The sequence below is a fragment of the Microcaecilia unicolor genome, chromosome 5, assembly GCF_901765095.1.
Source record: "Microcaecilia unicolor chromosome 5, aMicUni1.1, whole genome shotgun sequence".
Taxonomy (NCBI): domain Eukaryota; kingdom Metazoa; phylum Chordata; class Amphibia; order Gymnophiona; family Siphonopidae; genus Microcaecilia; species Microcaecilia unicolor.
Window position 1 is genome coordinate 145266127 of NC_044035.1, and position 15327 is coordinate 145281453.

The 15327-nt window shown below is 42.6% G+C and overlaps 1 protein-coding gene across 2 annotated transcripts in view; it reads right to left on the minus strand.

The window, feature by feature from the left end:
- Nucleotides 1-15327, minus strand: part of ZSWIM8 (zinc finger SWIM-type containing 8) — a 279619-nt gene that overhangs the window by 158814 nt on the left and 105478 nt on the right. For both annotated transcript variants that reach the window (XM_030203397.1, XM_030203396.1), the window contains exons 7-10: nt 15127-15247; nt 13513-13714; nt 12973-13148; nt 4476-5478 (exon numbers count right to left, since the gene is read on the minus strand). In XM_030203397.1, the coding sequence (XP_030059257.1) occupies nt 4476-5478; nt 12973-13148; nt 13513-13714; nt 15127-15247 (1502 nt within the window). The remainder of the gene's footprint in view (nt 1-4475; nt 5479-12972; nt 13149-13512; nt 13715-15126; nt 15248-15327) is intronic.

Consider the following 15327-nt stretch of genomic DNA (forward strand, 5'->3'; position numbering starts at 1 on the left):
AGGGAAAGAGTGTCCCGCAAAGCAATAGTTTCCCACCCTTCTCAAGAGAGGAGCTAACTCTGGTGTGTATATTTTATAGAATTTAGCAGTATACCCATCCACCCAGGGGCCTTCCCACCTTTAAGATCTTTAATCACTCTTGTCACCTCATCTAAAGATTTGGGGGATTCCAACTCTTCGTTCTGTTTGTCTGAAAGTCTCTGGAGTCCCAACTCCCTCAAGTTATTTTGTGTCTCTGATTTCGAGACTCCTTCACCCCTAAAGAGTGGTATAAAATTGGACAAATTATTCTCTAATTGCCCTATCTTGGTGGAGAAGAGCATCCCCAGCCCCTTTTATTTTTGTTACAGTATATTTAGTATAGCGCTGTCGAAGAAAGCGTGCCAGCAATTTTTCCTGATTTGTTACTAAACTCAAAAAATTTTTGTTGCGTCAAGTGTGTGGAGAATTCCATCTTTCCTACCTGAATCCTTTGCAATTCAGATCTGTAATCTAATAATTCAGGTAGAATTTCCTGGTGCTCCCCACCTTGGTGTAGCACCTCCAGGTGAGCCAACTTCGAGCGAGTATCTAACTCTTGGGCACAGCGTTCACGCTTGCGGATAGCTCCTCATGAGGTGCCCCGTAGTACGGTTTTGAGGGCATCCCAGAGATTCCCATCCGACACTTCTCCATTATCATTAAATTCTATATAGTCTTTTATGGCCCCCCGTATCTCCTTACAAACCTTCGCCTCGCCTAGTAGAGATTCGTTCAGTTTCTAGAAAGTATTTCTACTTTCCTTCTCTAACCCAAAGAGGGATACCCAGACCAGGGCACGATCAGAAGCATGAATATTCTCTATTTCAGTGTGCCATATCTGTACCCAAAGGGAGCGGCTACACCATATCGCATCTATTCTTGTGTATGTCTGTTGCGCGTGAGAATAAAAGGAGAATGTTTGTTGCCCTGGATGCTGCAATCTCCATACATCTAAGTAAGTCTAACTCCTTGATCAGTTTTAAGAATTTACTTCTGGGGCCCTGGGTGCCTCCCACCCCTCCTTTTGAGTGGTCGAGTCCAGCCACTGTCAAATTAAAGTCCCCCCCACCAATCATTCCACTTAATGCGAACTGTGTCAACTTCTCCCATAGTGACTCGAAGAAGTTGCCCTGACCTGTATTGGGAGCGTACAGATTAATAATCATTACTTGTTGATTGTGCAGCTTCCCTTTTATCGTTATGCACCTCCCCTAGGTTTCTATATACACACTATCTTTGACAAAAGGTACCCCTTCTCGACTATAGGTTAACAGTCCTCCTGTTTTGCGCCCCCCCCCCCCCCCCCCGGGATCTGCTAATGGTTAGTAGTCCCCAAAACCTTTGTGTTTAAGCACTAATGTATCTCTCTTTTGTATATGGGTTTGCTGAAGTATAACAACGTCCCATTTCAGGCACCTCAGTTCCCGAAATATAATGCTTCTCTTTCCTGGATTATTTAAACCATTAACATTCCAAGGACCCACCCTCCCCCCTCCCCCATTCTCTCGACAACCGACCAGTACCTCCTCCAGCCAGTTAGCTCCCCGAGGAAGTGTGCCAGCGCCAGAGGTCCACATGCATTCAGCATATACCGGTTCACCCCACCTTTCCTTTCAACTTTCATTCATTCACTCCCCACACATTTCACAGACTTTTCCATCATTTACCATCTCTCCCTTAAAAGTACATCACAAGCTCTCCAGATTAGGCACTGTCTACATAAAAGTCAAGTTGTTTCTCCAAACTCAGGGCTGGGTTCAGTCGTAGGAGGGGTGCGCTTCCTCCCCCCTCATACCTTTTCTCAACCCTTTTGTGCTTTAGTTGGGAAACCTGGGTCCTGGCTTTGGGATGCTACCCCTTCTGCAGGGAGATCTGTACATCCGAGCTCTGAGAGGACTTTCCAGGCTCCTGTTATAGTATGAATCTTCCGCGTTTGGGTTCCTACTGACAATTGTAATCCAAATGGATAAAGTCATCGGTATCTCAAGCCCACCTTTTGTAGATAGGCCGTTACCTCCCTGAAATCTCTTCGCCTTCGTAGAGTCATCTGGGCCAGATCCTGGAAGACTTTGATCTTGCAATTTTTCCAATATCGCCCATGGTCCTAGCCTTTTCCAGACTGTCTCCTTTACGGTGAAATCATGAAAACAGGCGATAATGTCCCTGGGCACTGCCCCTCTCTGAGGGCCCAGGCTTCTATGAGCTCTGTCCAGAACAATATGGCCAGGTCCTTGCTCTCCGTGGGACGTTTCTCCTGAATTCTGGATAAATTCGCAGAGTTCCTGTACCATTTTGTCACTATCTTTGTACAGATCTTCCTCTGTGACACCTTTAAATCGCAAGTTGCATCTCCTTGATCTATTTTCTAGGACTTCAACCTTTAAATCCATATCCATTCGCAGCTGTTTCTCCCTTTTTAGAGCTGCTTGTATATCCCTCCACAATGGCTTCCACCTCTGTATCAGCCACTCTGTTTCCTATTTCTCTCACCTCTCCTTGAAGTTTCGCTACCGCCAATTGAATATCTCTTTTAGTGTTCACCAGTTCAGACTTCAAGTCTTTAAACCAGCGGGCGACATCCTTCCTGGTGCGTTCGGTATCGCTCTCAGAGTGCACCGCAGGGTCTGGATCTGTATCTGAGTTTTCGGCCACCATTTTAGCGCCACGTGTCACCGCCCTCCGCTCCACATTCGATCCTATTCTCTGCTTGTCGGCCTTATATATTGACGTTTTTCAAGCTTTTTCCGTGCCGCCATGCTTGCAGGATTCTTTAAAGATTGAGTTGGGAAGGAATCAAGCATCTACCCAGATGTAACCGATTTTTATTTTTAGGCACTGGCGGAGCTCCGCGATCAAGCAGCCATCTCGCAGCGGTGATGTCACTTCCTCTATGAGCTCTCCACTATTTTTCATTAAATGATAGAAGATATACCTTGAGATACTAAAGACAGAATTGTAGAATTTTGTATAGTTTTTTTTTACACCAATGGAAGAAAAACTGAGCCACGTGAAAGTAAGTATGGGTGCCACTTTCATTGTAAGTTGATTATATTGGTTTGCACTATAAATTTTTGCTGTGAAGTATACTTTGCTCACAGTCACCACTTACCCCTGGATGAGAAATAAGGAATGAATTTACTCTTTGCAATCTGCTGAATACCATCTAATGACCTGGACTGTCAGAAATGCTGAGCTTGATGGATTTTTGGTCTGACTCCGTATGCCACATCTTATGTTCTTATGTTGCAGCTGGTGCAGAATACCTCTGACTTATCCAGAAATGTTTTATACTATCTTTTGCTTTATTACTATCATTTAATCCAAAACTCTCTGTTATAATAAATGTATGTTCCCCTCTATTTCCCATATCCACGATGAATTGTAAGCCACATTGAGCCGCAAAAAGTTGGGATAATGTGGGATACAAATGCAATAAATAAATAATACTGCTTATGTGAATGACTGGGACACAACATAGGAATAGTGGAACTGTTACGTTGAAGGCCTTTCATTGGGTTCTGAACCCTTATAAGGATCATTTTAAAGTTATATTTATTTATTTACTGGGGAGTAGGCTATTTAAGGAATGAGGTGGCTTCATATGACTTCAGTCACATTTAAGGTTCTTTCAAAGTTTTTATTTGGCAATCCCAACTTTAAAGTACACCAAGTTGCCACACGAAAGGGCTTTAAGGTTACAGGCCAAAAATTATGGAAATAATTCTCACTACAGATTAACCATATTCATGATTATTTAAGGTTCTATAAGGAAGTATCAATTTGTCTATTTAAAACTGCTTTCAATATAGATTTGTCTTTTATTATGTCAAGTGAGATATGGTCTTTTGTTTTTATCTTGACCTGCGTGACTGTTGCTTAATGAACAATTCATTTATTTAACAATTATGTCTGTTTAGTTATATATATAGTTTGTTTCTCACTTAGCAATTCAGCATATAATAAGCCTAAATAACCTGAACAATATTTTAGAAGAAAAACAGTGTGTTTGTGATATCTAGTCTAAGTGAAAAGAGCCAGTTAACGTATTAAGAGGATGGAAAGAAATTCTGTTAAAGAACTGGCCTACAGATGCAGCTTTTTTTTTTTTTTGCCTTATCCTGATATTAGGCAATTAGAAAAGGGATGAACTTAGCAAAATGCTGTTCTTTAAATCTAAAGCAGAAACTTACTTATGTAAGTTATGTAAATTCCCCCATCTATATACATCCTTGCATAGCTGTAACTCACCCTCCGAATTCTGACTTATACCCTTACCCATCCCACCAGAATTAAAATCCTCCTACTCAATTATGGTTTAACATCATTCTTCATCTTACCGGGACCAAACACATGCATCAGGTTTTCTCTTTCTTCCTCATATCACCATAGCTAAAATACTTTCCAATATATATTTTTTAAATATAATACCTAGTGATATATTTTAGATATCTCACCTCCATCCTGTTCTCCTGCTCCAGGGGATTTATCCCAGAAAAAATGTCTTGCTCCTCTTCGATTCCTCCCTCTGCTTTTTCATCTTCTTTCACAGATTCCTGGTGATTCAGATAATATGCCTGGTAGTCATCATCTTCCTCTCTTCTTCCTCCTCCATCTCCTCCTACTGCTCCATTCTCCCCAATATCTTCTGGCTTCAAACTTTTCCCATCGTTCTCATCAGCAGAAACATGATCCTCTTCTCCACTACCACCTGCCTCTACTGCTGGGTCCTTTGTCATATTTTTTGCAGAAGGGCTGTTACTTGTGCTGGGTTCAGGTCCCTCTGAAAAGTACACTCCTCCTTCATCTTCAAAGTTATCCCTGTAACTTCTGCTGTGAGGAGACCCAGTAAAGCTGAAAGTGTTACAGGCTTCTGCCCCCAGTGCCAGGCTGCTCTCATCCAAGCACAGCTCTGCCAAATCTGGCTCCAACGAGCTGTCTTCACTGCTCATCCGGCGCTTGTTGCTATGCTTCCCGGATAAGCACTTCCCTGATGGCAGCTTGGTCTTGTTAACAGCCGATTTGTAAGCTACCTTTTCTCCATCTGCTGACAGCCGTCTCAAAACTCTCTGGGAAGCATCAGAAGACACTTTGCGCTTCACAGTGAGTTCTTTGGGCCGGACAGACAGCTCCTGAGAGGATGGATGAGATCTGTCCCCAAGATGAAGGCATGCCTCATGGCTGTGCACCCTACCATACTCACAAGTGGCGTCAGAGCACTGCAGTCGATAGTTCCGCTGCTGGATAGCCTTCACCCAACAGAAGGAGTTCTTTTTGTCTGAACTATTGTAGGTTATACCAGGGATGGGATATGCCTCCTCCCAGTTGAAGTAGGAAGCCTCTACAGCTGGCTTGAACCCTTGGAAGAGTTTGTCCAGAGATTTCTTGTGCTGTCCCCTCTTCACATTGTCAATGACCTTTAGCTGCCACTGTCGGAGCTGAGCACATAAATCTCTGCGCCTAAGCAGGAATAGAGCAAAAAAAAAAAAAAATTAAAAATGTTGATACAGATACTGCTGAAAAAAAAAGACTGAACTTAAAGCATGTTGATGCTATAAAACAAACACTTTTGTAAGTCAACAGGCCATGACTATTACTGACCCAACAGTGGAAAAGAAAGGGATGCTGAAAGTTCACATATGATTTGCTGGGGCAATCCTTGAGGGGCTCAATAATGGAAACAGCCAGGGAGTACTACAAGTCAGGAAGAAGATTAATGCACATTATTAGTGTCATGTCAGAAATCTGCTCCAAAGGATACTGCTGATCAGGTACAAGATGCATCTGTAAAGCTGTGAAGCAGTTCAGGACTGAAATAAGAGGATGCTGTAGGACAAACCTGAGTATAGAACTGGGCCCAAGTACTAAAAGTTAAATTATTACACCTATGAAGTTATATAGTATTTTAGTAGGAGAGTAAGTAGTTATCAAGGACACACATCAGCATTTGGAAGGGCTATGTACAAGAAAAACAAGTTAGTAGAAGGGGTTCTTCACAGATCCTGACAGCATGAGTGATATCAAGTTTATTTGATATACCACCTATATTAGTATAAATCTAAGCAGTTTACAAACACGCAGAAGCTACTCCAGGCTACAAATATTAAAATTTTTGAACTACCTCACATACATGCGCACCATTTCCAACCTGCATCTAGAGGCTGACCAAACTTCGGCACCAAAACCAACTTGAAATTCGGGTTCAGGTTTCAGCCATGTCTGTGCATTTTCGGCAGAAACTGAAACCATAGCCCCACACCCCGACCCCCACCAGACAGAAAACCCATCCCCCCCAGGCCGTCCACCAGCTCCTTCCTCCTTCCCTGGGCCTACCTACTAAAAGCCCTGGTGGCCCCTTTGGGGCAGGAGCATTCCAAGTGGCTCCTGCCCAGCTGGCTGTGTTGTCAAAATGGTAGCCATGACTTTTCACAGCAGCCTCACAAGACTGCCACAGGAGATCACGGCTGCCATTTTGGATTTTTTTTTATTTCATTTTAATTAAAATGTATATTTCGCCTTTACCCAGGGCAGATTACAAATAAACATACACAGTCAATGTAATACATCAAAACTATAATAGCACAAATACCTATAATACTGGTCAATATTGACCTTCTACTACACACTTATTTCACTCATCATATATTTGGAATGGCATGAGCAGGAGCAACCAGAAGTGTGATTGAAGAGAAAGATGTGTCTATTTATTTTGTGCCATAACATTTCCAGTGTGGAACCAACTAAGGAAATGTTGCACATTTGAGATCACCAATAGACCCCAGATGCAGGCAACACGCCAAAACACAGGCCCTGTCAGATCCCCTAATAAAATCTGCTTCCTTGCGTTTTTGTCTCTGCCTGTGTGTTCCCATCTCTGAGCTACCTGATGTGCATATTTTTCTTCTATTGCTGGTTCCCTCCGGTCTGCTTGTGGTCTTTCAAATAGATGCAGGGATTATCCTCGCCGGAAAAGTTTAGAACTAGAGGCCGACCAAAACCAAATCAGCAGCTCGGTTCTGGATGTAACCAAAAATATACATCCCCCCCACTAGCTCCACCGGCCCTCCCCGGGCCTGACTTCTAAAAGCCCTGGTAGTCTAGTGGCTTCTTTGGGGCAGGAGCATCCTCCATTACTCTGTGGCTCTGTGTTCAAAAAGGTGGCCAAGACTGCTTTGGGAAGTTGTGGCTGTCATTCTGGAATTGGGATTGGTGCCATTCCCAATGCCAAAATGGCAGCCGAGATCTCCCGTGGCAGTCTTGCAAGGCTGAAGCAGAAAGTTGTGGCTACCATTTTGAATACAGAACCACAAGGGGCAGGAGCAAAGTGGGATGCTCCTGCCTTGAAGAAGCCACTAAACCACCAGGGTCTTTAGAACGTAGGCCCAGGGAGGTGGTCTTGCGGTGGCGGGACGTTTTTGGTTACAACCCAAACCTGAATTTTGGGTGGGTTTCAGTGCTGAATCCAGTTGGCCTCTACTTAGAATCCACTGATTAGTGTAGAGGTCAACTAAAACTGTTTTTTTTTCCCCCCCCACGTTTCAGCCGAAAACAAAACTGTACAAAAGCTTTCAGCCAAAACAGAAACCTCAGGTTTGGTTGCATGAAGGGCTACTGGGGATTGTCTGAGCTTGTAGTCTACACCCCTCTGCTAAATCCACAGTATCCAAGCCAGGATAATTTAAATAATGAAAGACCATAATTTACCTCTAAGCAAAATAACCTTCACATACATGGACTTCAGCTAATAAAAACTGAATCTAAGAGCCACAGTGCTTTTACAGTGGCTGACTATGCACCACTTTCGGAACAACTGCTGATGTCAAAGCTCTACAGAGAGGTTAAATTTGGGATAAGCTCTTAAATTCCTGCTAAAATTTTATATCAAAAGCATTTATTTAGAGTATTCTATTTACCACAAACACTGTGCCAGATCATAAATGCATTACTTGCAATCGCAGTACAAAAAAAAAAAGTAGTGCCCCCCTCCCTACCCAGACTACCTTACAGTCCGTAGAGGTGTAGTCAAGTCAAAGCCATTTTGAGAGCAGAATCAGAATTGGCAGGAGTAACTGGTGATTGCTCCTGCCCCAACTACACTCCTAGACTACCAGAGATTGTAAGATAAACCAAGGGAGGCCAATGGGTGGAGGTGAGGGACTCAGGGAAGGGAGGGAGGTTCAGGAGGAGGGGCAACTCCTTTTCAAGGAGAAGGGAGGGGGGAAGGGGGAGGGAGAGAGGAGACAAACAAACAAACAAACAGGAGAAAGCACAATATTCGGTTTCCACCAAAAACACATGGTCATTTTCAATCATAACAAATTGGGCAGAAGGCCAGTTTCTGCGCCATAACCGAAACTCCGCCGGCCTCTAGATTGAAGGTTTTAAGGGGCCAGGGGTTTGCAAAATACCTTAAGCCTTCCACTTACTGAAATGTTGATGACCCAGATACTAGAACATTGGCTAAGCTCTTACGGTTTTAGCTGTAGAGCTGGTTGGGTCTTTGGCCCCTCTGCTCTCTTGGACGACAGCGAGAACCCTGTTTTGTTTGGGAAGAACAGTAGGAAGGAGAACACCCATGAATTTGAGAGAAATAGACCTCCTTTGTCGTCCTCTCTGATACCTTCAAGTGAGAGAAGATCAGGTCAGAAATGCTTCTGAAGAGGTTCCTAAGGGTACCAGCCTCTTGAAACTGATCTCCAAAGATGCTCTCCATGGCATGGCTTTGTCAGCAAGCTTTTCCCACACATCATCTTAGGTCTGAGGCCCAGTGTCTCTGGACACCAATACATCTAGCAGAAGCTCAAAAATATATGCTACTTGGATTATGTATTTTATGCACTCCTTTCCTTTTCCCAATAGAATGGAGTTGTATGGCCTTCTCCCAAGAAAACGTGCCTGCAAACATCCCCAATACTGCATAAAAGTTTTCACAAGTACAAGCCCCTGAAGAGTTGATAGGGAGCATAGCATTCTGAAACATCTTTCTCCCAGAAGACAAATTCTGAGCTTCTCTCCCCAGGGGCACTGAAGAGTAAGTCTTGGAAATTTTGGCTCTTGAATTTGTACTACTACAAAATACAGAGAACAGATTTAACTAACATAGAATGGAGAGCATACTGCTGCTGCTTCTTGAATCTGGGAGCCTTCTTGACTCTATATATAAAGTATACCTTCTTGACAGGAAATAGCGAGGGCTCTCCCACATTCTCATCTATACAGTACCTCATTAAGGATTCTGTGAACAGGCACTGTCACAGCTTCCTTAAAGCGGAGGGGAGGGTCAAGGAACTGAAGGTTATTTAATGCTTCTGTCTTGGGTTCCTCCTCCATCTCCAACTTAAATTTAATAGCCTCAACCATTTCCTGAACAAAAATCAATAAATGAGAGTTCTTCAGGTGGAGAATCTTCCCTTGTGTCGAGAAGACAAGTCTGATGGTAAGACAGTTGAAGGCTCATAATCAGAATCCCAGACCTAGAAAAATAATCCAAAGGAGAAGTCTGGGTCTCCGACGTTGTTGTCAGGCCTTGGGTAAGAGTGCTGAGATACTAAAGATCTCCAATACTTCAGTGAAGCTTCCTTCCCTGACACATTGGGGGGGGGGGGGGGGGGGCGACGGTGGTACAGCCAACATCGACCCAGAGGCCTTTGAGGTCTCAAAGTCAATGTCTCCCCTGTAGGCACAGTGCAAGTCTCAAGGTCTGGATGGCTCTCTGTGCACCGACATTGACAATGTTGAAGCCACAGCATTGTGATAAAGCAAAGAAATGCCATATCTGATCATCAAATCATCTCACGAGTTGCTTCACAAAAGCTGCCATCGACAAAAATGTGGGGAATACAGTAGGAGTAGCCACACCCTCCAGGGTCACTTAGAGAATTGGAAGCCCTGTCTCTGGAGGATGAGCAGTCCTCATATCAAGGATGCTTCAAGGACACTGGTGGATTTCAGTATCTCACTGGTATGCTCCAATGAGGCTTCCAGCTGATGTTTGGCATCACAAGCTCTTGGCCTCAAAGTCAAATCCTTCCTTTTCTTCTAGTAGAACTTGGAAAATGTTCCGATAGCCTCGATCGATACATGGAGACCAATGTTTTCAATGCCAAAATCAGTGGATCAGACTTATTGGTGCCAAAATATTACACAGCTTCTCACAACCTCAAAGACCTCCCTTAGAAATCTAATTTACAGTGAGAAGATTCATGGTAAGGCCCCAGGCACTTCAAGTATCAGTTATAAGAATCTGTCACAGATATGGTCCTGTTGAAACCAACTGCACTTCTTAAAGCTGCTGGGGGTCATTTTTCTAGGACATGTCCATCCAATCCATCACTCAATCAATAAATAAATAAATAATCAAAGTGAAATTAGTAACTTGATTTTGAGCAAAATCCCAACTAGGGCCAGCAGGTCTACAGTGGGCCAAGCCCAAAAATTGAAAGAAAACTAAAATGAAAAAAAGATGGCCACAAAATCACATTAAAAGAGAAAAAGTCACATCTGACATGAGCTCCACTACGTGTAACTGCCCAGCTCTGCAGAAAAATGAAGAATGAAGGCATGACTATCACAGACTGAAGAAAAATGAAGACTGAGGCATGACAGCAGCAGACAGGAAATGGTGTGCATGTGTGGTGAGGCAGCTCAAAAAGTTTCAGTATCTCTAAGCTGGAGTAGCTGCCAGTATGGGCTCTGTCTGAGACACAACCCATGCTTGTGAGGGACTTCTTATCCTGCTTGTCCTCAGAGAATCACCTAACTGCTCTTACTATAGACAATGTTCAAAGCTATTTACCCAGGTACATCACTTTGTGTAAACTGCTCCACGATTTGGTTAAAAGTACATGGAAGCTTCCATAGTATGAATGTTGTTACCTGTGCTAAAAAAATACATGTCCATGGGATGACCTTTTATGTATTTCACGTGAGAAATACAGTATGTGTACATTTGAATTTCAAAACGTACACACACTATTTTGTACTTGGTCAGCCACTTGTACAATTATTTATTAATTTATTAGGATTTATGTAGGAGATGCAAGCATTTGGCCCTTGTAGAGAGTAATTCTACAACTCTGCACTTATATTTAGATACCTACTTTCCTTTATAGAGTACTAGTGTAAGCACTAAGGCACATATGTGGTTAGGCACAAGCCCTTAGGCCATTCACACCTAAATGATGGAAATATGTGTGTAACTTACAGTATTCTATAAGTTATGTTCAGAAACCTAAGTCCTACCCATGCTCTGCCTAGACTCCATTAATGAGTATGCCCACCTGTCAAATATGCGCTATGTAAGATATGCACATATTTACAGAATTCTCTAATTTTAGCAGTATCCATAACTTCTCTCAATGGAGGGGGTTCCTATACCTTACAGTATCAATACCCAGCTCCAAAACAATTGTCAAGAACGTGCCCCTTAGTTAAATCAAAAAGCATACAACAAACTAGTAACAACTCCAAAGGGGAGGCAGGCGGGATTGTGAGAACAATCAGCCTGCTGTCCTCGGAGAATACCTGCTACAGGTATGTATCTTCGCTTTCTCCAAGGACAAGCAAGTTGCTTGTTCTCACATGTGGGGTATCCCTAGCAACCAGGCTCACTCAAAACAATGAACATTGGTCAATTGGGACTCGCAACGGCGAGGACATAACATAGATTGACCTGAAAACATAAACAACTAACTGAGAGTGCAGCCTGGAACAGAACAAAAATGGGTCTAGGGGGGTGGATTTGGATTCTAAACCCCGAACAGATTCTACAGCACTGACTGCCCAAACCGACTGTCGCGTCGGGTATCCTGCTGAAGGCAGTAGTGAGATGTGAATGTGTGGACTGATGACCACGTTGCAGCCTTCCAAATCTCAATGGAGGCTGACTTTAAGTGAGCCACTGACGCAGCCATGGCTCTAACATTGTGAGCCATGACATGGCACTCCAGAGTCAGCCCAGCTTGGGCTTAAGTGAAGGAAATGCAATCTGCTAGCCAACTGGAGATTGTGCGTTTTCCGATAGCGACTCCCCTCCTGTTGGGGTCGAAAGAAACAAACAACTGGCCGGACTGTCTGAAGGGCCTTGTCCGCTCCACGTAAAAGGCCCATGCTCTCTTGCAGTCCAAGGTATGCAAACTGCTTTCGCCAGGGTGGGCATGAGGACGGGGTAAAAGTGTTGGCAAGACAACTGACTGGTTTAGATGGAACTCCGACACCACCTTTGGCAGGAACTTAGGGTATGTGCGGAGGACTACTCTGTTGTGATGAAACTTGGTATAAGGTGCATCCACTACTAAGGCCTGAAGCTCACTGACCCTACGAGCACCGGCACTGTCAGAGAGCCAAAAGACGCTGGTATATTCAGATGCTGTGCCAAATTCAAAGATGTGCTACTGCCGACCATTTCCTTAGAACCAGAGGCTGAAAAGTATGTTCATCCACCTGCTGGAGATGGGAAATACTAGGAGCTGGACTGCATGTCAAGAGAGATATGTCTCAGCTCAGTTTTCATTTCTCTATTTCCACCTGCTGGTTGATGGACAACTATCCCACAGATTCTGGAATAGTGTGAAGATACGTAATGGAAGTGAATTTTCAGCATTTACGTGCATATTTGACATTTAAATTTTAGTGCCCTATTTATGTAAATCACTCCCTTAATGTGCATATTTTGTGGTTACAACTTTTCAAAAGGAAATAACCAGGGTGATTTCCCTTTAAAAATTAAATGTAATGTACACAGGCTAAAAGTGCACTAAGAACGTTGCAAATATAGACTATTTAAAATTGCCACAATATAGTCAACCATTGTACAACTAATACGGTAAGACTTAAATTTGTGAGTTAAAATTCACCAAAATTATTTGGTGGTGTATACTGAAAATTAAATTGATTTTTAAAATACTTTTCAAAGTTAAGAACTTTGCTTCTCCCACAGCTGTATTTTGAACTCACCTCTGAGGGCTGATGGTGGGATCTAAAACAGCCAGCCTCCAAAGAACCACCATCTCATCACACATACTAGCACAGGCATGAGCAGCCACTTCTGACTGACCATTACTGCGTCCAGTATGCCCACTGGCACTGCTGTGGGATGCAGATGTGCGTACACTGTACCACCAACCAGTAATCTGCAAAAACAAATGAAGCCATGAATGAAACACGTAGTTGGGGGGGGGGGGGGGGGGAGATGCATTTCAAACACCTCTACTTTCATTCTACATTCTGAAGAACAGAGTACAGAGAAAACTCTTTCCAGAAGGTGTTGCCTTCATGATCTCTTCATCCAACCTTCAGATTCAAAGAGCTGCTCATTGCAAGAATGAGGTAAGTAAGAGTATTTCACACTACTCACTATTAACATATTGGATTATATCACACTTTAGAGGATAAAGTATTTGTGTTCTTTTATTAGATATAACTTATGAAGATAAGCAGAAGTTGGGTAGTATACCTTGGAACAGAGATGATCACGTTAAGGGGTGATTAATCTACCTGTTCATAAGTCAGGCATTGGTCTGTCAGAATCTCCAAGAGAGGAGCTGCATTGCTGTCCCGCCTCTTAAACATCTCGCGAACAATGGAAAGAAGGTTCCAGATACCCTCAGGCTCCCTCCCTCTCAGAGGACGCAGGAGACAGGCCCATTCTGCAGCAGCTGGGGGCTCCGTGGAGGACAAATACATTGAATTTACATCACTGTTTGCAAGGATGATATCAGAGAGGAAAAGAGAGAAACAAGCAGAAATAAAGAAGATAAAATATTTACAAACATGCAAAAATGGGAGAGGGGGATTACTATGTGTGTGATAGGTCTAAAGCATGAGCTATTATTCTCTCTCCCACCAAAACCTTAAAGAAGATTATGAGTGCACCCTTCAAAATCAATTTAGTGACAGGGTATCAAACACATTTTCTAAGGTATGGGGTAATAACGTTTTACAATAACAAGCAGTATAAACTAATGAATAATATTTACACTGTCTGGAAAAAGATAGCTTGAGCAGTCCTGTACCAACCAGAAGCATTATATTATTGTGTACTAGCTACATCAACAGAAGGAAGACCTGACAGACCAAGCATAGAGGCAGGACCACCCAAAAGGAAAATAATTAATGCTAATTTGCTACAAATGGGATTATGTGGTATGGAAAGCTTGTCACTTCTTTTATCACTTCCATCAGAGACTTCCTAAATGAAATATCATAAGGCAGTGAAGACTCATTTAAATGAACATTTTCATTTTTATTTTTTTTTAGCTGAAGGGAAGTTATTGATGAAGTAGTTCTGGGTAGGACTTGAATCTTCTTTAGCTTAAATTTAGTATTACATTTTTTTAAAAATGTTATTATGTAAATACTTTATGTTTTAAATTTATTTGTGAGCCACCTTGATGTTAACATCAATGCAAGGTGGGCTATCAAGTTTCTGATCATAAATAAATATACTTTTCCCAGATACTGTGCTGCCCATTTTGGTACTTGTGATACATGGATAAGGGTTTTAAGTAGTCAAAACGATAAAGCCTCTTTAAGAGGAATCTTTAAGTCCTTTCACTGAGCAGGCAGCTTGCATTGCATTCATGCAACCTGTGATCTGTTTCCTTCAGCGTTTCAGTTGAACATCAAGATTTCCAATGTGAATATTCTTCTGTTTACATACGAAGTAAGTAAACTGTAGGTCTAAAGAATGCCCTACTCCTGAGTTTCCCAAACTGTGGGTCAAGACCTGGGTGGACTTTCCATAGGGTATCATTATTCTGCACCTTCTAGGGGAGTCATCCAATCATCTGACAGAAATCAATGTGTCACAGCCACACAAAAAGATTGATAAGTAGTGCCCTACTGGGAGTCACCAACAAGGACTGTAAAGGTCTTTCTTCATAGTGCTACATAGCTCTCTTTCCTAAAAATATATACCCTCAGATACATGCACAAGATTCAACGACCTAACATCTTTGGCAAGATGATTATAGTAATACACTGCTCACTTGGATTTACACTGCCACAAAGTACAAAGAATATCGTTGCTTTGTGTGAAGGACTAGTATAAAACCTAAAAATCTAAGCACATAGTTGGAAAAATGCAAACCTGAACAAAAGGCAGATTACCTGAACACAACAGGAGAGGGGCCACAGAATTTGTGGAGAGTTTTTTTTATATTGTCACTCAAGGTAGATTCATCAAGGTACCAGGTGCTTTGATCTGAGGCAGAAGGCCCAGCAGTGGGATCTAGAGTCACACACACAAACAAAAATGTTATCTGATCTCCACATCCTCCAAATGTGACATACATACATCTTGATCAGAGA